We start from the raw sequence: 22111 nt of genomic DNA, 5'->3' as shown, positions 1-22111 counted from the left end.
TCAGGTTTTATATGTGACTATTGAATCATTCATGTCTGAAGTTTGAGAAAAAAGTACGTTAGAAATTGCAGGTGATTTGTTAGAGAACATTCCTGATCAGAAAGCTTCTTATTCCAGTTCAAAACATCATGCCCAGGATGCAAAAACTGTGTAACAGTAGAGTTAATGATCCAAAAATCTTAAGCCCTCAAGGACAAGAGTTCTCTTCAGTTAACAATTACTTAATTGCTTATTTGATCAATATCTTAATTGTCACAAATGCATGTTTATATCATTTCCTAAGATCATGTCTCTACTTAAAACACTTTCAATCACTGAATTTCCACTTATTCTAATGATGAAATGGTAATTGTTCATAGTCTTCCGAAATAAATAATTTATAGCAACCTTTGAAACTTACTGGATTACTCAGATTTTAAATCATGTTGTATGTTGGGTTTGTATAGTATATGCATTTGTACCTAATCGTGCTACCTAACAGGATTAATTTTTTATTGGGGTGAATATTTATGTGTCATCACGTCCTCTTACTATTGCACTGAAAGAAAATTACCATACTGTATGTCTTGTTTTTTTAATAGTGGTACACTGCTTGTTTAGTTTTTCAAGTTGATAGAAAGGAATAGGAGGGTAATAAAACAGCTGTTTTAGCTTTGTTAATGATAGCACACTAAAAAAGTCAGCCCAATAATTTTGTAGGTTACTGTATTTTTTAGTATGTACAGTATGTGATTTTGGCCCTTACTAAACTGGAATTAGACATTATACCTTATTACATTCTGAGCTACTGAGCAGTGTATTTCTTCCTGGCAGAATCATGGATTCTGTAGCTTTGGGGTGCTGATGTCCTTGTCAGACCTGGAGAGAACACTGCATTGCATTATTGTAATAGGTCAGAGGCTATAATAATGTGAAACCCAATCTCAGGTCTCAGAAACATTTCGGCAAGCTATAACGTCTGGTACACCATTAAGAAATATGCACTTGGATCCTTGATAGCCTCTTTAAAGGGCATAATAGCCTGGGTTTTATTATGAGCTTGCCCATGAAATCCTTTGCAGCAAAACAAAAATCAGGCAATCTTTTTGTGCAATAAATAACTGCGCCTTATCACAAACTGTGTTTTTCAGTGTTGAAATCCATTTAAAGCAGAAGCAGTTATTGCAGAATTACATGTATCCTGCTGTGTCGGGTGGTTTTAACCCAAAAAAGAATTGACTTGGGGGGGGGGGGAATGGAATAAAATGGCAATCGCCATTGAGCTGGCAAGAAATCCGAAACTAAATTGTAAGTAAAGAATTCAGAGCCATTGGCTGCTGCACATCAGTCAAGAATCTCTAGACAAGTGGTACTGTATATCCATAAACTGCTGTGCTGACACATTCGAAATACAGCCAGATTGAGATTTGTCTCATAGAACCTGCCTTGGGAGAATTTGATTGCAGTCTCTACAAGCTATCACCCCCTGAAGCTGTTTACTTTTCAGAAGGAAAAGAAAGGAGTAAAGCTTAGTCACAGCATGACTAGAAGCACATAATAAGACTGTCAGTTAAACTTTGAAATGGCCAAAGATGCCTTGTGGCCTATGAGGTTTGGATACTTAACACTGAGGTCAATTTGAAAAATATTTTAAGTGGGAGTGCAATACTGGGATACAGAATTATTACTACATTGGATGATCTTATTAATTGATACTTTGAAAGGCTTCTGGGTTTTCATGGTTCATTGCTTTACAGAAAAGACAGATTCTTTGTGAAAAGTTGTTACACTTTTAACCAGCAAACGTCTTTTATTGTATTACCTTTGTGAGAAGAAACCTTTCATGGATCAAAATCTTGTGCCATAAACACACCAAATTAGTATGCCTGCATTGTAGATCAGATGTTTATTTGATGTTTTTTGATGGATGTCCTGTGGATTCATTTATTTTCCATAGCACTGTGTAATTCCAAATTCTGGACAGTCTTGAGTTAGCTGTGAAAGCATAAGGAGTATTGAAGTTCAAGACACCTTGTGAGCTGTAAGTTTGGCTGCTTATTTTGGTGCTGCTTGTTCCATATACCTATTGTGGGACTAAGACAGATTATCCACACAGTCGTCCCTCTCCTCAGCCCAGCACTGTTTTCTGAGCCCTGAGGGAATTTCTGGAGAGTGTCTCTGAAGTTTTGAGTGTCTTTGTTTACAGTGTTGATGAACTAGTTTTCCAAATTGAAACTTAAGAAAGATGCATCGGTCTCCAGTTGGCACCAATCAAGGTGCAACTATAATGTATGAAGCATAATCAAATCTTGGCAAAATTTCCAAACTGACTTTCAAAGGCAGATCTTCTTTCCATCATTTGTGAGAAGGAAATGTGAGAGGCAGGGTCCAGGTGCCAACTGTCTCCTGAAGATCGATCTCTTAGCAAAGTGAAATTTCACTGTTCTCCCTGGTGCTTACACGTTATATCTTTTCTCACTGTTAGGTGTTTGCTTATCCACTGAGTTTTTGCTGCAGATATCATAGACTCTTCACAAGAAAACATTCAAAGTACTTTTTGGAATTTAACAGTATGGATTTGCATTGTGAGCTAATTGTTTTTTTAAAAGTCTGTTGCTCAATAAGAAAATGTACACAATTTATGTTATAGAATAAAACATGTTGTTATTATGTTACAATAAAGCCTGCATTGTTATAATAAAGCTATGCTTTGTTGATCGACCAGATGCACAGATAGAGTTTGCGGAGGTGGAATTTCAAATATTATTTAGCTCTATAAAGATTTGTATACGCCTCAACCAAAACAAGTGAAATTAAATTGCTCTTCTTGGATGCTAAGTTTCAAAATGTGATGAATGTGATCACTAACATAGGGAGGACAGGGCTCAACCATAAATTGGGCTGCATTTATCAAAGTATTACAGCCCCGTTTAGGCCGGGTGTGCTTATCTTTGTTTGTGAACGAGACTTTATGAATTCTTATCTAAAGCCTGTGGGCTGTTACTGTGGTGATGGAAACAAAAGGGTTAAGAGCATTGTCTACAGGGAATGAAAACACTGACTCTTAGCTCTGAGCGTAGCTTGACGTTGATTTTCCTAGGCCAGATGGGATTTTTATATGTGAAAAGAGAAAGCATTAGGAGATATCTTTATCTAGAAAGTGTCCCCGGCAGACAGCCAAGGCCCTGATCCATGGCGGCAGATGTCAGATTGGAAAGAAAGTGTGATTAACAGTCAATGTGAGAACATTGTGATTTACCGGTGAGGCACTGCTCTTAAGACAAGGCCTCGAGTGGCACTTTGTTTGCTTCTCTTTATATTTCATGAAGCACTTTTATTATCTCTGTCCACATGGAGATCCTTGAACTGACTGCCTTTAAGCAGGGCTTGGGTTAGCTGGACAGATTGACAGAAGAATGTTTTGTTTTTGGAGACATTAACTGATAAAACTTTTGTTGCCTTCTGGCTCTTTTTCCCCAATTGCAACTCTCTTGAATAATTTCATTTCAGATGTATAATACTGTTCAGGGAGAGTGGTTGCTTTTATGCACTGACTTTGTTTGTGGGTTAAGATTTTATTAAAGATAAAATGGAAGCAAATAACTACTTTTTTTTGTTTGGGATAAGGCTTTTAAGCCACACTGAATTTCATACTTAGCTTAGGATGAGTAATACATTACAGGGGTAGATGTCTATTATCTTGTTATAAAAAAACACACCTACATCTAATTAAATGGGCTACAGAATACTAAAAGATGCCTAATGGCAACCAATTGTGTCTGCAGGGTTTTTCCCCTGTTTTCTTCAATTATTACAGCCATAATCCTGACAACATTATTGTGAAATGTCAAATGTCAGAATGGGGGCTGAATGAAATATATTATATGATGTAGCAGTACACACTCAGTGGAATGATACTTAAATCTCTCATCTCCTATGAAATTTAAGCTTCTGCAGCAACAAAAGTTTAAACCTTTAGAAATACAATGCAGAGTCAGATTATCAAAGTCTTTTTTCACCTGTGTTTCAAAATACCATTTAAATAACTTGGTTCTTTGTGAGAATTTGGAATTACTCATTCACTTGTGACTACCAGTATTTTCATATCCTTGTTCGAAACAAGACCACTGAGAAAGTTGGAGAAATGCAGGAAATAGTAGATGTAGATAAAGAACATGCAGCTCTTATGCACGTTTTAACCATCTTTATTAAGCAGCAGTCGATTAAAGAAGTTAATTTCTTTCCACCTACCCAGACTCCCCTTTACAACTGGTAATGCAATTGGCATACCTTTTCCTCTTCTCCAATTATGTTCAGTATCTGCAGCTGCTGTGGTGTGAAAAGATCACTGGCAGTGCGGAGCGAATCTACATGGACCACAGTTAACATTTTAATTGGTGCTTAGACATCGTTCATTCATCTCTGCTCATAAATTATTTTTAATAGCACGTCTCTGCTATCTTTCCCGCTGTTCTCCCAACCCTAAAGTTCTGTACTCTAACGTGAAGACTGTCAGTTTTGCACAAAACCAAATTAAGTAAAATGATTTTGTATTTTTTTGCTTGCAGACAGTGCAAATCACATAACTTTCATAATTTGGTAACAAATAATATTTCTACCCCCTTCCTCCTTATCTTTCAGTGAAGCTCTGAACATTGCTGAACATTTAAAAAATGAATTGTATATTATCATGTTTTAAATTGTTTTTTTTAATGTACATGTAAATGTAAAACATGATAATATACAATTCATTTCTTAAATGTTCAGCAATAGAGACTTTAATGGTTGTGCAGTAGAACTGTGAACAAAATGGTCTCATTGAAGTGAGAATAATTGACTTTACAATTACCTGATTCACTTAACAGTGGTGAGTGATTACTAGTGAAATGAATTACTTAAAAAATATCTGTTAAATGTGTGTGAACATAACTTCGGTATGCAACATTTAATATTGAAGGTGATTCAGTTTGTGAAACAAATCTCTCCTTTCATTGATGGGGCAAGTTGTTTTCTCTTTCATAAAGAGGGGAAGCAGGGTGATGGGCGTAAATACATTAGACTGCATTGGAACCTGGTCAGACTGCTTTTAGTTGGTCTTTTTCACTCTATCTGAAACCCAGTACGAAGGAGGACAGCTGTAGGTAATAAATCTCCTGGGGAGGATTTCATTTGCTGTGTGCTTGTTAGAGTTAGTGTGGGGAGATTTTGCTGGGATTAGTCATGGGATTTGGGGTCAAATTGCATTACAGAATCAGAACCGTTTTAGGATGTTGGTGGGATTCAGCCTCATTTTCCCCCAGAAAGCTGGCTGAGCCGATGTCTCTTCCCTACATGCTAATTCCCGATCGTGCGAATGGGTGCATCTGTCTGAGCCTGTACAGTGGATAATCTCATGCGCACAAATCCCATGCAATTTTACTAGAGAGCGGGAGAGAAAAGAGAAAGAAAAAGCCCGTGGTAAATCTCTGGTGGGTATTGACAGTGAATCCTGGCCTTGGCAATAGATTTGGAGGCACAAATGTCCTTCTCCTAGTGTAGGTGTTTTGATGCTTTTACTGTGTGCAACATTTTGTTGTGCTTCATCCCTACTAGCATCTGTGAAGCTTTTCTAAAATGTTGTAATTTCCATAAATTACTGGCTACAAAGTGAATTCATGTCAGTCAAGGTGCATTACACATGATTGCGGCATGTTCTGTTGTGTATTCACCAGCTCTAACACCCCTGTCTCTTTGTGCAGGTGATGTGGTGGACGTCTACCAGCGGGAGTTCTTGGCACTGAGGGACCGGCTTCACTCGGCTGAACAGGAGAACCTGAAGCGATCGAAGGAGCTCAACCTGGTGCTAGACGAGATCAAGAGAGCCATTGCTGAGAAACAGGCACTAAGGGACATTAATCGCACCTGGAGCAGCTTGTCAGGTACATTTCCGTCTGCAAGGACCTACTATTGGGGTGTGTCTGTAGAGAGGTACTTCTACTGCCTAGGCGTGAGTGTGAGATTCCTTCTTCCTGCATACACTTCAGCGGCACTGAGCATGTTGCTTGACAAAGGGCATACGGTATCCTTTTACTCCACTCCGACTCACCCCAGTTCCACAGGATTGGTAGTCTCCCAGGTCAGTCCATCTCCTTGATTGGTTGGCCAATCAGTTTATCTGGAAGGAGCAGGTAATGTCTAAAAATGAGGTCTTTATTGTTTGGGAGAGCAGTTTCCCTAGGAATTTACACACAAGTACATGTGTTTGCAACCATTAAATCCCATGAACAGTATGGATTTCTTGTATTTAAAATTATATTGGTTGCTGTGTCGGTTTTCCTTTGTCCTGGTCCCAGTCTCAGAATGCCAGAATTGTATTCATTAGGCTTCCTGGCAATGGCTGGAAGCCTCCTTGAAATCATAAGGAGTATTAATTTTCCTTCCTACTCTTGAAACAGCTGGTGTTTGGAATCCTGCTATGCTAGGAAACTCATACTGGACAGGTATGCTAGGGAAAAAAACTAACCATCAAATCTTGCATCATCAAAAATCGTAACCTGGAGCATATATTCAAGATATGTTTTAAAATCTTATTGTGAACCTCTGGAAGGATTCATTGTAATTTAGGAGACGTTGTTAACAAAACATTGCAAAATTAACAGAAGTTGTTGTGTTCATTTTTAACAACCTTAACAAATCATAAACCATTTTTAGAAATATTATCTATCACTCAAGTTAGTCCTGCACAGCTGGACCTCTTAAGTCCAGCTGTATGAGAATAAATCTAGTCACAATACAATTCCAATAAGGCAAAATAGGGTTATTGCTTAAACTAAAACAACTGCCTGACTGCCAGTTCACGCCTTAGGCAAAATTTCAAATCTGGTAGCTGTTGTTAAAGTGCCTGTTACGACCCCAGGTGTCTAGGGGTAAAGGGGTGTAACATTTAGGATGGGTTTGGATGCAGGTGGGTTTCTGGTGAGGGACTAAGGAAGCGTGACAACAAAAGTTAGTGCAAAAGTGATTTATTTTCAAAAAGTGAATAAGTGAGTGGTACGTATACAGCACACAATAGCACCCAGGAAAAATGAACTTGAGTGGTGCCAAAGGAAAGAAAATAGCAAAACCAAAAGGATCTAGCTGATACAGTGAGGTCTAACCTAACTAAGCCAAACAAACAAAAATCAAAAGGGTCTTTGGCATCTTCATGCACCCTAACTTCTCTACACTGAACTAACCAGAACCACAATACACGAGTGGGACACTAACCTAGTGCGTCTAGACAGAAAACAAACCTACGTGTGCACAATATACAGTAACCCAACAACCTTACCTATACCTTTTCCCCTGGTGTACAACAAGTTCACAGTTAACAATAACGCGACAAGTGAACCAATTGCACGATTGTGGGAAAACGGGTAATACCGAAGAAAATACACAAGCAAGGAATAGGGTAACAAATGAGCACAAGCAAGGTAAAAAGGAAAGTAACAAGTGCGGGCAAGGTAATAACAAAACACAGGTAATCAGAACCAACAAACGAAGCCTAAGCTAACAACGAACAAACGTCACTTTTGCGCAAACTTTTGTTGTCATGCTTCCTAAGTCCCTAACCAGAAACCCACCTGCATCCAAACCCATCCCGGACGAGCCCCCAATAATGTTACAACCCCAGGTGTCTAGGGGTAAAGGGGTGTAATATTTAGGATGGGTTTGGATGCGAGCAAATGCGAATTTGCTAATGGAGTCAAAACTTCTTCAGGTATTTGAACTTGAGGCCTGGTTGCTGATTGGCCGGGAGTTGATTGATGATGTCACAGGTGTAGTGATGGACCAATGGGGGGAGGGGTACCTGAATACAGGAAGCGGAAAAAGCAAAAACACGGACACACACGGGGACGTAACACCCCCACCCATATTAAAAAACATCTCATGTTTGTAAACAAAAGAAAAACAGAACAGAAAAACAGAACAAAACACACAAGCGACACGACCCACCCAGAGAGAAATTCAGATACTGAGGGATACTTGGACAACCCATTCATTTATTGTTGCAGAAACACAGCCTTTTTCAGAAGAAACTTCTTGTGAATCTAGTATTTTAGTTCAAGGAATTGAGATGGGAATTGTAAAGGTACCCTTACGTCAAATACATTTGGAGTGTGACTTAATAAAGGTGTGGGTTACAGTTGGGGTACACCCCTCATTACCTATTAATGGTGTAAGTTTCATCCCAGGGAATGATTTGGCTGGATCATTATGCCAATATGACAAAATGGGCTCAGTGGCGCAGTGGTTAGCATTGCTGGGGTCCTGGGTTCAATTCCTGCGGCACTAGCAATGTGAAGTTTGTAGGTTCTTTCCGTGTTTGCGTGGGTTTTCTTCCACAGTGCAAAGACATACAGGTAGGTTAATTGGCTTCTGGGAAACTTGGCCCTAAGTGTGAGTAAGTGCCTGTCCTGTTTTTGTGTCTATGTGTGTCCTATGATGGATTGGACTTCTCTCTTTGCGCCTGCTGCTTGCTGGGAAAGGCTCAGGCTCCCTGAATTGGATTAAGCAATTAGAAAATGGATGGGTGAATGTCAAAATGGGGTTCTTGCTGAAACCAATATTTTTTCTCTAACTTAAAACTAAAGCTGTCATTGGAACTGTTCCATTGATTGGCACTTGGCAGCTTTCATCTAACTAAAACCTATTCCAGACCCTTAACTCGTGAGTCGTACAAACATCTTTTAAGCTTTCAAGCTTCTTCAGCTGCTTATTAGAATCAGTGCCTTGTACCACTAACTGCATGTCTTCTAAAAATGCTTGTAACAAGCCTTGCTAGGTGACATGGTACTTTCCCTTTAATTTGCTTGCAGTTATCTTTCACTGTTGAAGTGGGCTTCCAAGGGACTTACTTGGAAGCCAGCACATTGATTATGTTGCAACGCCACGGACATCTACTGGAAAGGAAAAAACCAATTCCACCAAAGTGTAGGAAATTCTACCATTTCTCTAACATGTTAACATAATTGAAACTAATTAATGGGTTATCCTGCCTGCTATTATCCTTTTTGACAGTACAATTACTGTTCACTGTGGGATATGGCGTGCTGCATTGCAGGTTCCAATAAAGAAAGAAAAAAAGGCCTCGAGGAACAGAGCACTCTTATATTCTTTTAATCAGGAAATTATTTTTAATGTGCATCCCTGCATGATGCAGTCATTAACGCATGTTAACTTTGAAATTTGCTTCAGCCGGTTCTAGTCCACCCCCCCACCTCCCCAAAGGCTTCTGTGTAAATGAAGGACCTCAGTGAACTGGGGTGGGTCCTAGAGTGACATTTTAATTGATCTGTGCAAACAAGCCTCTGCCCACAGTAGTCCTGTCATGGATTGTCTTAAGCCAGAGTACTGTATGTTCTTGCCAGGAATCTCAAGTAACTAAAAGGACAAGGCTTCTGCTGTGACCTGACCTGCTCTTCCTGACTTTTCATTTCTGTACCATCTACATTTTTCCATTAAAAATGGATTATACTTACATATATCACATATACAGAATGTGTGCTTATTCATTACCACATGTTGGTGGTACCATATGTACAGTGTGTGTATATAGATACTGTGACACATGATGTGTTGAGGAGTGAAGTATTTTGTAACTGGGTTATTTTGGTAGTTTTAGCCTCAAAGAAAACAAATACATTTAATGAACAAGTACCATAAAGTCTGCAGAATTTTGTAGTTGGCTATGCAGTGGTTTGCTGCTTAAAAAACAATTGAGGACAGATTGCATAGGAGTCTTTTGTGTGCTTTAAAATTAATTGCAGAATTATGCTCCTCTGGCTGGAAAGTGTATAAGCATCTTTGGCACTTCTGTTCTCAGGGTTTGTTTGTTTTTTTAACATGCCAACATGCGCAAGAAGCTTTGTGATCGCTTTCATTTTTCCAGACGAGACCAAACTGAAGCTGTGGAATGTCACCAGTAAGAATGTGCTGCAGCTGCCCAGCATCTTCCACCACCTCCCACACCTGCTGGCCAAAGAGAACAGCCTGCAGCCTGCCGTGCACGTGGGCCAGGGGAGGACCGGGGGTGAGTCCGCCTCAGCCACCGCCTCTGGCCACTGGGTGGACAATACAGGACGCATGTAGTACTATAGGTTTCCAAACCACGAGTACTTGAACTAACATGCGTGAACAGAAGTAGCAGTGCTAGTAGAAGTATTAGTTTGTCTTACTTAAACAAATGTCACTCGCTTTGTTTTCCTGCGACACCCAAATATTGTGGCTGAATCGTCTTGGAGACTGGGACTTCTGGAATTTTTTATCCTGTTTTCTAAAGAAAGCTTGGAGCCTTGTAAAACCAAATCTCGTGCTTTTGTCAGAGTTATTTTAAAATATGTGATTCTAAGTTTAAAAGGGGGGAATTGACACATCAATGCTATGCCAGTTTTTGTGGACCAACTTCTTACCTCCTACTTATGGAAGGGCATAGGTATCGTAGGATGAACATTATGAATTAAGAATGAAAGTGACTATACAATATAGTGAATCTCTGAACAAAAAAAAAACAACAAAAAATCTGTGCAATTTTCACAGAATAAGGCCTTTGGCATAACAGACAAGTTTGCCCTGGATTTGATTACATGTATTACCTTAGGGCAAGTATGTAGTTAGTTAGACTAGTGAGTTTGTTAAGTTTTAGACTTCATACTGACCTTTGTGGGTCCACATCCCAGCTATATATGAGAATCTCATATTATCTCATTACTATGGAAACCAGGATGAAATCTGGGATAGTATGTCTTTCAGCTTGAGTATGGGCTATTATTGTACAATATTAAGTGTTGGTCTTGAAGAAGTGGTCTACATGCTTCATTAAGGCTTCTCTTTCTTGGAACTGGTTAAAAAATATTTAAAGTATTTCCATCTAATATTCTAGGCTTTAGCCCATTAACATGTTTTGCTTTCTAGACAAAGTATTTCTAAGAGTTATATCCTTGTATACTTTTCATCTTTTTATTGTTATTGTTATTTAACTTGAAGCTAAATGTTGGATCTGCTCTTCAGTTTTTCAAGACTCTTTAAAGTACCTTTTTCAAAGGTACCCTAAGTCTCCTTAAACTCCGCAGATCCAAGACTCTCTTGTAAATAAGGCAGTTTTTCAAGAATAAAGACTATCCCCTTTTGCATTACTACAGGGATGTATCTTTTTGTACATTGAAATTCTATCTGTTTTTACTTACTGTTTAATCCAATTTATCCAGATTCGCTAAATGGGCAGAATTGGTCTCCTCTCGTTTATAACCTTTCTTATTTTATGTGCTATGTACTCCACCTTACAAAAACTAGTGTGGACTTAATGAGACAGTTTCGTAGTTAAAAAGGCTACAGGAAAATTAATATCAATAATTAATAATATAATATAGAAGAACAGAGAGAGATAAAGGAAACACCAGGTTGAAAAAGATATCTTCTGTTTCTTCTGTCTGTTTTGTTCTCATATTTTTGGGATTCTTTATGGCTGCTGTTTCCATGATTACAAACAATCCCCACTGTTTGCCACAATGTAATTTTCCCTGATTCAAGTGCAGTGTCTTCATTTAAAATTAACTTGTCTCTTGGGTTCTGCCATTTAAAAGAAGCAACTGCCTTGGGAACCTTAAATGTTATAGAGCATTATCGTGCAACTGATATCTCAGTGGGGTAGTTATTTTATAACTGGTTTTACTTGGGAATTGAGCCTCACTAAATTGATTTCCTCAATGGCGTAGTTTGTTACAGCATGTACAGAACGTTAGTACTATATTTGTCTCCAAGTTAATTGTTTTTCTTCTGTTAGTTGATGTTAACAGGTGTGCTTGTAGACTGTCATTTAATTTTCATCTCTGCATCTTAAATTTAGGCCTGAATTATCTCTTTACTTATGGAATTTGAATAACAGAAATAACTTATGAAATTGTAAGGTATATCATTTTTATGATATACAGCTCTCTGTCACTTTTAAAAGAGATCCATCATTTTATTGTTGGCTGTTTCAGATTCACTTTGGACGGAAAACATCTAACAATGAAAATATATGTCTGTTGCTTATGCTAAATTAACATTGTATTCCCAGCCCTCAAAAAATGCTAATATATTATGAATATTACAGTATCTAAAATTGTGTATTGTTCTTGACAATGTGTAGACAAGACTGGTTAAGCATTTGTTCAGCAGGTTCAAAAATAGTTTGGCAAGCATTAAACCATTGTCACTATCATGAATAGTATTTTTGATATCTCCTGGCTACTGTAGGTTAAAGCCATTTTTATAATTAATGCCAGACTTCACTGGTGTTTGCTAAGTTTTATTAGCTCAGTAGCTGCATTTTTGTTTCACACTCACATTCTGATATTTAATTTCTCCTAAGAGCCACAGGTATCTTCTTTAAACTAAACTCTTAAAAGTTTCAGAAAAAAATATTTTATGCTTTCAAGCAAGACTGACTTTTCTCAATAGCAGCAAGCAACCATAACTGTTAAAGCATAATGCCGTGTGTTCTTCTTACAAGCCGTGCGATACTGTGCTTGTGTTGGCAGTCTCGATAGTCATGGGGATTCCCAGTGTGAAGAGGGAAGTGCACTCTTACCTCACAGACACCCTCAACTCTCTGATGTCCGAGCTGAGCTCCGCCGAGAGAGAGGACTGTGTGATCGTGGTGTTCATCGCTGAGGTAAGCCAGGTGAAGCCATACAGTGAATGCTGGGATCGTTCCACACTCTTTGATGGCGGTTGAAAATGCAAAAAAAAAAATTCATTTCCTCCAATGGCATTGCAACCCCTGACAAGATCCCACTTAAACTGACTGAACAGAGGTCTGAGGGTTTTCCTTTAAGGAATTCTGACTATAGGTGTAATAAGAGGAATATTTCCTTTTGGCCTTTAGGATAAAAAAAATGGGTTTATGTGTAAGATGGTAAGTATCCTGATAGAAAATAACATAAATTCATAAACATAATGAGACATATTATAATGGGAGAAGTAAAATAATAAAATAATAATGCAGAATAAAAAGAAGCACAGGGTTTTTGTGGGTCGAATTATAATAACCAGATACATGAAGAAGGCTTTATAGCAAAAACATTGTTTTTTTTTTCTTTTCAGCATAGAATTAACCTCTACAAGTTCCTTAATTAGACATTGTTTTCAGGTCATATGTACTAAGCAAGTATTTTTTTGTTATTGTTGTTGTTGTTGTTGCTGTCACGTTTTTGCAATCATACTTTTTTTCTTCTGTGGCAGTGTAAGCTGTTTTTATGCACAGCTCAAGTTAATTATTCTGAATATAAAGATCTGTCTTCAGATCTTTTTCACGCTTGACAATGAAGGTTTATAGATTCACTGAACCCTTGAGTCTCAATAATAGATATTTCAGTTTTAGAAAAGGTCAGCTCTCTTAGAAAGGGTTCACCTTAATGACAGTCCCTCAGAGCCCAGCCGTTGGAATCAACATTAAGAAATCATTAGACCGCTTTGTGATGCCTGGATAATTGACTGATTGGTACAGAAATGTCTACATTTTTTCCTATTATTCACCAATTAATTAGTGTGAAATAGGATAGTCTCACAGAATTTACTGACAATGCTTAAATTGCTATTCTGCTAAATATAGTCCTTGCCTCTTAAACCAGACTATAAAGAGTTGATAGCAGGAGTCTCTCAGTAACAGGGATATACAAGATAAAAGTCTTTAGGTTGGCAGATTGCTAAATAATAGCTTGTCTGATGGCCTGAGTCAACAAGTAACTAAGCACGATACATGCACTTTAATGGTGGATGAAGTTAGTCCCTTTCTAATATGTAAAGAACTCTGGGATCTTTCAGGATGAAGAGCTACTTAAATCCAATTAATTTCAAATCTTGAAATTCACTTTTGTATCTGCCTATTCATTGTGTTTAATTTATTGTACTAAATAATTTATTGTACAATAGATGTACTAGAGTACATCTATTGCTTGATTGTTTTGGTGTAAAGCACCTTCAGAGGTTGTGTCATTAAACATATATATAATAAATATTATTATTATTAGTAGTAGTATTAGTATTAGGACTTTTACTAAACTGAACAATCCTAGTTTATGATGTTGTGATGCCTTTTGATTTATATCCATTTTTTTTCTTTATAGCCCTTTTTTTGTTACACACATTATCAGAGATTTGTGTCTATTACATTCTAAACTAACCTGAATTATCTTTCATGTATATGAATTAAATCATTTTGTTTACGGTGATATATACGTTCTTTTTATTTACATTTTGATTTCGTAATGTTTCCTGAATTGTTCTAACTGTACAAGTGACAATACAGACTTGCTGCTCACTTTCATATTCATATTCATATTAATTCATTAAAAAAGCCATTCAATCCAGAGTGATGCTAAGCAGTCTTTCCCTTAAGGAGAAAAAAAAAATGAGGAAACATTGTTTTACTTTGGAGAGGCAAACAAGAGAATTTAGAAGTTTACAGCTTTGTGTCTGAGGAAATCAGAGAGATAAGATGATAGCTCTCACAAGATGTGGAATATTTGTCTTTTTCCAATAAAAGGTAAATAACAGCAGCATTAACTGTCTGAAGTAAAGCTTTTTTGGTGGAGTTATGTATAATTTGAGGTAAAAAAGGACCTAATTGGTGTCTTTATGTCAGATAAAATTCAAGAGGCTATCCTGCCAGGCGAATTATTCTTTGCCATGACTTGAAATGCCTTCTTTAGCTCAGACAGGGATATGGGTGCCAGCAGTACGGCCACCCTCTGCAGGAGAAAGACAAGGTGAAGAGATTGGAGAAGTCTCATAAATTTTCCTGATCATATTGAGTGTGTGTGCTGTAAAATTAAGAATACAGAAGGTGAACTATGGAGTTCACCTACAGAGGATAAGATAATAACGCCCTCTGTGCCGATTTAATAAAAAGAATATCTTCGAAGTGTTTATTGCTGCAGAGTCTCAGATTAATAAATGGCTGTGTCAACTGCCAATAAACTAATACTTTTTTCCCCAAGATGTACGTACAAGAAATTCAGTACAATGTCTTGGCAGTAAATTAAATTATTTTCTAAAAGAGCCATCATGGATTCCAGTTGAGTACTTTTGCTGAGATTTTTGCTGTTGTGAAGCAAATACAGTAGAATTATCTTGGACAAAGCGTTTGACTGGTCTGCATGCTGCCATGTTCTGTCACCATTGCCGCATCCTGAGTTTAATTTGGACTGGTGTGCCTTATGTGAGGAGTCGGCTTGTTCTCTCTTAGTTCACATGGATTTTTTGGGGGGTCCTCTGATATCCATCTTCCAAAAACATGCTGGTTAGGTTAATTGATGTCACTAATTTGTTCCTGTGTGCTTATATGTGAGGCTGGTGTCCCATCTAGTGTGTAGACCCACATTGCAGCCTGTGCTTCTGGGATAGGTTCCTGGGTTGCTGTGATCCTTATCGGTAATAAACCCCTGTCTGATAAGGTATGGATGGAAGCCTTTCAAAGATTCCAGTTTAGTTTGAAATAGTTCCCAAAAATCTTATTTTATTGTATTAAAACACCAGGCAGGGGCAGATTGATCAGTTAGTATAGATCTGCGGTAAATGGCACAGTGATCAAATAGCAGCAGAGGTAGTGCCTCAGAATTAAGAGTTGTGTAAAACAGAAAACAGAGCATGAGAGGTATATATAGTGAGTTCTGGCGTATGATTTATGTCTAGCTGAAAAAACAAGTTAATTCTTTGGCTGAGCAGTTAAACGCATGGGATTTGTGTCTTTCGACTTCTGTCAAGTAGTATGATGCATGACAGCGTTCATATCTGCACACAGAACGATCTTGAGCTCAGCCGGTCCTAGCAGGGATTTGGTCTAGAGGTTAAATAAATCTGTTTTCTGTGTTACAGGGGTTAAAACCACACCAAAATAAATGTTTATAGTTGAAATACTATTTTTCTTACAGGCCATACTCACCCCCTCTCTACCAGATTAAATACATAGCCACACTAAACACCAGATTGGGCAGAGAAGTATGAAACTGTTTTAACTTTAGGAAGCCCAGATTGTAGAAGGGTCAGGGTGGAATGCAGCCAGGAAACCAGGATTAACATTCCCTAATCTTATTTACATGATAATGTGGTATTTAGAAACGATATGCTTAACTCTGCTGTGTAATGAGGAGCCACTGCCCTCCACCCATCCCAACAATAAGAGCAAAAGAAGCCTCTCCCCCACAAATATGCACAAAGGAAGAGAGGAAAACCCCAACTGGGAAACCCCACCTCCTAATCTTCTCTTCTTAATGAATCTATGATTCCTGTTCCATCATGGAATCCGAACTCTAACACCAATGCCACCCTCTTACATTAATCAATAACATGATGCACAAAAATACTCTTCCCTGAGAAATAAAGAATAATGATAATGCAAGAATCACACTCTTCCAAACTGCTGGAAAATTCTGAAAGCATAAAACTTAATGAAGAACACGCCTTTTAACATAAAATACAGATCTGAACAGTATCAGAATAAATGCAAGGGGGTTAAGTGTCACCATGGGAGAAATAACAGAACCGTAGTCACTAAGGTCTCCCTTCCCAATGACCTTCCCCAGAGTGCAAGAAAACAACTCACTTGACATGCCTTGATGCAAGCACATGTCAGTCTCAACAAGGGAGTGCTGCACACAAGAAAAAGGGTAGAAACCTCTGATCTTATCCTGATGCACAGGCATAACGGAGGAATGCTGCATAGAACAGTTTTCTTGAGGAAAAAAGGGTATTCTGTCCATTCCAGTTCATTTGGCAAAGTGAATCCTTCAGATCTTACAAATTTCCTCCACAGAAGTAGACAGATGCTGTGCATCAGCACGGTGGGCTTTGAGCACCTTTGAGTATAACAGGAAAGGGGTCGAATCGACTGTGTTCTTTCACAGGCAGTTGTCTATCAGTGTACCAGAGAGGTTTGAAAATACATCCAGGCTCTTTCCTCATCGGTGTCCCCTCCGTGCCTCTGTCCCAATGTGCCATATTTGGAAGCCATACAGGGATTCCTATTTTTAAGAATTTGACTGTATCATCACACTCAGTTCCCTCTGGCAAACCGCTATACAAAAGAAATTGTGGCAGGAGCAGACCTCAGGCCTGATAACATGTGCTCCAGCATTGTTATCTGAGTTTTCATTAGGCCTACCCTTTTCTGTTCCCTTCATTTGCCTGAGACAAGTCCAGTTGCAGAATAGTTGACTTCTGAACGTTTAAAGCACTTTTTGTCACATTAAGCTCTGAACTTGCCGCTGCTATCTCAGATTTGTCTAGCAGCCCTGCTGATCCTTTTACTACACTAGTTAAAAAACTGGTTAAAAAATATAAAAAGGCTAGAGCTGGAGCTCTAACTTCTGGTTGCCATTCAAAATAATCTCCCCCTTTTCCTTTGATTTTAGTGTAAGGAATATATGCTAAATATGAATAAAATCAGCCCATCCTCAGTTAACGTGCGTTGCTACTGACAAAAACTTAAAAGCTGTATATTTACTTGTCATGTAACCATTTCAGATATTGTGAGCTGGTTTCTCATTCCTTCTTTCCTCTATTATTACACAGTATCTGTAATTGGAAATAAAAATAACACATCTCCTGATCTGACTGCAAGATACTAACCAACACAAAAGAAGCCTCCACGTCATAATTTTAGGTTTCTCCAACTGAAACTGTCGCCAGTGCTTGTCCTAAAACATAGGAAGCTATATTCTAACCGGGGGTCATGACTGACTAACATTTTGAATGTTGCTTTAATTAGGGACTCAGCTGGCATAGCAGCCTCACATTGCTGCTAATTGAATATTGTCCAATTCCATCACAGCTAAAATTTCCTAATTTATATAATGATACAGCAGTATCCAGCACTACTGTAGATGAGTTACAGAGTGGAAGCGCCAGTGGTGAAGGAGTATTGATTGACTGTCTGCCAGTTAGCTGGATTCCGGTAATACAGGCAAGGCTGAGAGCACTGCTCTGCTGAGCTGAAGAGAGTGCTTCTTGCTTCTTATACTGTGAGAAGCTCATTAGATGGATTGAGGCTTGGTTTCCAAGCAGGAGGAGGGCAAGCAAGGCACAAAAAGACCTGCTCCTTTCTTTACTTACTGTTAAATGTTTGGGATGTTAAGCGGGTATCAGAATGTAATGTGCTGGATGGTCTCCTCTTGTTTGCAAATTCTCTAAAGGTTTATATAATGGAAAAGAAGATGGATAATTTCCCTGTTAAAGGCTTTGTAAATCTTCCGTTTTTTTACCTGTGACCTTATATGTTAGTTGGTTTGGTATGTTTGCTCTGTCACAGATGTCAAGTTGAAGTACCATCTTACAGGTTTTTTTTCCCCTATAAAAATTCCTTTTCTAAGACAAAATACGTTTCATGCCTATCAAAGAAATTCCAGAAGGGATGAATTTAAAAGAGCTGTTTTTGCTATCCTTTTTATTAAAAAAAAGAAACAGAATGCTGCTGGTTCAAATTTTTTATCCTCTTTTTAAAAACAAACCCATAAGACACAGCATTTATTGGTGACAGGCTGTTAAATCCAGATGGATTCTTCAAAAGCAAATCATTAAAAGATGTTTTTCACATCTTTGTTGAAGTCATCTGAATCAGGCAAGATGTTTTCAGCTAAAATAGACATTTATTTCTTGATGTACTGGCTCATGAGACGGATGTAAGAAGACAGCTAATGTACATTTTGCTAGCGGTCAGACTGTTAATTGCTGGAAATGCTTTGTGAAACTGATCCCAGGTGCTTCCTGTGAAGGTTTCCAGTTTGTCCTGTTTTATTTCCCCATATTGTTTTCTTTAACCCAGCACATGAGCATTTTATCAGCTTACCTGCTATAAATGTATCATAGTTATCCAAGTGAGCACGAATAGGAAAGAATCTGACTGTCATTCTCCAGTACTTGTGAATTGTAGTTCCTCTCAAAATGTACAGTACCATATTACATTTCCCGTTGAAACATATTGTAGCACAGTGCTGCACTTCAGAACACAAATGACTGATTTCAGGCTGGAATGCTATTCTTCGATTCTTGTGGAGACACTTCACTATTGCAAGATAAGATTTCTTTTCCAGCAGTTACAGGTTATACTCCCTAGAGAGTTTTTTTTCAAGCGACCCTTTTTTCAAGTAAATTCTCAAATTCCGATCTACCAAAAGGAACAAATACCCAGTTACAGTATACACATCATAGAAGGAGTTGTTTATTAGCAAGATAGAAGTTGAAGTCAAGGTCAGTTGCGAAATTGGCACAGGCCACAGTTTCAGATCTTTGCGGCTGTAAAGTATGGTAATGTACATTTCTTTTTTTTTCCATTTTTGTTCCATTTTTCTGGAATTCAAATGTTAATGTTTCAAACCTTTAGCACCCAGTGCTTATGGTGGTATTGCTGTCTTTCTTTTGAAAAATTTTATTGTTTCATTTTTTGTCAGTAATTTTTATGTCTTCTTTACAAAATGCAGCACTGTATTACAACAGTTAAATTACAACATTATTCACACAGTGATCCAGTGTTAAGAATTAACATTTTTAATCATGGAGAATTTTAACCTTCTAAGCTAAAATGACCTTGATTTAACATTGATGTATAAATGTAGGGAATGATAAATACTTGGGCTGATGTACCTTTTGTGTAGCCTCTGCCTTGAAATTTAACTCAATATAACCCATTATATCCATATATAGATACTGTATTACTTTTGAAATTTTTTTTATTATTTTAGAAAAATAAAAGTGTCCCAGCAGTTAAAATGACATTTTGGAAACGTTGATTTTCAATATGTCTCCATCGTATGTGTAGGTCCATGTGTGCTTGCAAAGATGAGTTTGCTTTAGTAAGGAATTCAATGCAATTCAGTCTATTACAAATGGTCCTCAATGTGCATCTTCTCAATCCTTTGTCTTGCCTTTTAGGCAGATCAACAGTATGCCAACAGCGTGGCTGAAAACCTCAAACGCCTGTGAGTATCTGTGTTTTCTGTTTCCATGGAGATCAAAAGCAGACAACTCCATGTGTTTGGTCTGTGTTCCCTTCACTTTGCACCACAGTGTACTTTTCACCTTGAGAACCCAGTGTAGCATGCCAAAGCTAATTCTTCCATTTAAAAGCAAGGTGAGTAGCAAAAGAAATAATGGGTTTTACAATGAAATATCATCCAGGTTCTGAAGGCCACATTCTGTATTTCAAAATGTATTTTTCTCCATGTGTTCTCATGTATAAATAGTTTGGATTTTAAGTCCCTTGTTTACATCCACTTCTTACTCAGTATTAAAATAATGCAAAGCAAATCTTACAAACAAGCAAGATAGGCAACATGGGGTGTTTAATAAATGTTCATTAATAGTCGGTCCTGACACCAGCATGAGCACCGGTGAATTATGAAAGTAACAAAACAACCCCACTAGTCAAGAAATATTGAATGAGCTGCCACAGCTATAAATTTCCATGAACAATCTGATGGTTCAGATATCAACAGGTAATAGCCTAAAAGACAATGATTTTTATAAACAAAAGTAATACATAAGAAACAAGACACACAAATTCATGTTTACTAACCACTCTGCACAGTTCTAGAGCCCAACAATTCAGTCCGCCTTGTTTAATTATGCACGTTGATGTGACAGATCTACATATGGAAAAATGACACTTTTCGCACGTAAGCTCACACTCTATAAACTAGGGTGTAAAGGAGATGTAATGTGTTTGAAATTAAATTTCCACAACTATGACAAATACAACTCCCCGCCTTAAAAATGAGTCCTTTCTTTGTCCAATACCTGATAGGCTTTGATTCGTCAAAGAGGAATCTAAGTGATGAAGGTTGTTTTTAGTGTTAGAATCCTCTCATTTAAATGGAGGACCAATAATGTTCATGTGCACTTATGCAGTATATCTTCTCCTTTTTATTCTCTTACCTTTAAGTCTGCATTGAATGTACAGTTTTTGCCATACGAGTCTGACCAGGCAGTTTAAGAAAAGTCCAGTCTCAGAAGAAGTCAAACATTTTGTGTATCTGGTGTAGGTTTAGTTTAAAATGTACTGTTAATAGAAGCATATTGGAAGGTGTTACTTCGTCTGTCTACCAATTCTGATAAAACTAGTGGCTGAGGGCCAAAATAAACATCACTTCAGACATCTTAGTATTTTTAATTTTTGCATTTTTCGTGTAGTTTGACTTGGTGGGAAGACATCTTTGAAATAGTGTGAGATCGACTAGCTTTTTCCTGTTGAAATAAGTTTTAGGACATTAACTATAGAGAGGAAAAATACAGGACAATTATTCCAACAGCTGTAGCAACACTTGAGGAATTGTATTTTTAGTGACCCTGTGACTTGCTTAGCAAGTGAAGCATCAGATATACTCATTCTTGTGTAGTAAAAACTAAATGTTTTGTTCTGGTTCAATCTCAGGGATTTGAACGCAGTTCAGAAATGATCATGAGCTGTGATCAGATGTGATTGAGGTATAAGCTTGGGTAGGTGGTCATGTTTATGGTATATGCCTGTTTGTAAGATTAATCCTGGTTCAGGCCCTTTCCTTCCAGATTTAGAAATAAAAACAATTACTTCCGCCCTCAAGGAAAATCTTGGCTGTGCTGTACCATACCCTGGACAGCATACAACATCTGGTGTTTTAATGTTCACACACAATTACAATATTTAACTACCACTGCTTGATACTGGGAACAAGCTATATTTGTCACAGACAGGGCACTGTTGAAGAACATAAGGAAAGAAAGGAAAAACTTCAATTCATAGAGCTACTTTTTAATTCCACCAATTACAAGTCAGCACCACTTTGCATTGGAATATAAAATGGCTCAATTCTGGTATGCGGTCAGTGGCAGTTACAGTTTTCCACCATGTAAAATGATTCTTTTCCATCACAATTGCCAGCCTTTGAAATGGTTCATTCAGAAATTGTTATTGAAACTACTTGACAGCATGGGTAACAGTGGCTCTAATTGATATGACTGAAAAGTTTTACGGTGAAATGTTTTTTAAACCTAAAATAAACTACCATTTTTTTTCTGTCTTGAGAGAAGCAGTCTCAGCAGTGTCTGTGGGATCTAATTATATCATACTCTATGTTACCCAGCTGCAGCATTTCCAAACTAT

The 22111-nt window shown here is 37.8% G+C and overlaps 1 protein-coding gene across 2 annotated transcripts in view; it reads left to right on the top strand.

Moving 5' to 3' along the window:
- Positions 1-22111, top strand: part of mgat4b (alpha-1,3-mannosyl-glycoprotein 4-beta-N-acetylglucosaminyltransferase B) — a 110579-nt gene that overhangs the window by 46838 nt on the left and 41630 nt on the right. For both annotated transcript variants that reach the window (XM_088932181.1, XM_088932182.1), the window contains exons 2-5: positions 5718-5897; positions 9890-10030; positions 12519-12652; positions 19906-19952. In XM_088932181.1, coding sequence (XP_088788307.1) covers positions 5718-5897; positions 9890-10030; positions 12519-12652; positions 19906-19952 — 502 coding nt within the window. The remainder of the gene's footprint in view (positions 1-5717; positions 5898-9889; positions 10031-12518; positions 12653-19905; positions 19953-22111) is intronic.

The sequence above is a fragment of the Atractosteus spatula genome, chromosome 14, assembly GCF_055471065.1.
Source record: "Atractosteus spatula isolate fAtrSpa1 chromosome 14, fAtrSpa1.hap1, whole genome shotgun sequence".
NCBI lineage: Eukaryota > Metazoa > Chordata > Actinopteri > Semionotiformes > Lepisosteidae > Atractosteus > Atractosteus spatula.
The sequence above is the reverse complement of the archived record's forward strand: the minus strand, read 5'-3'. Positions and strand labels throughout refer to the sequence as shown.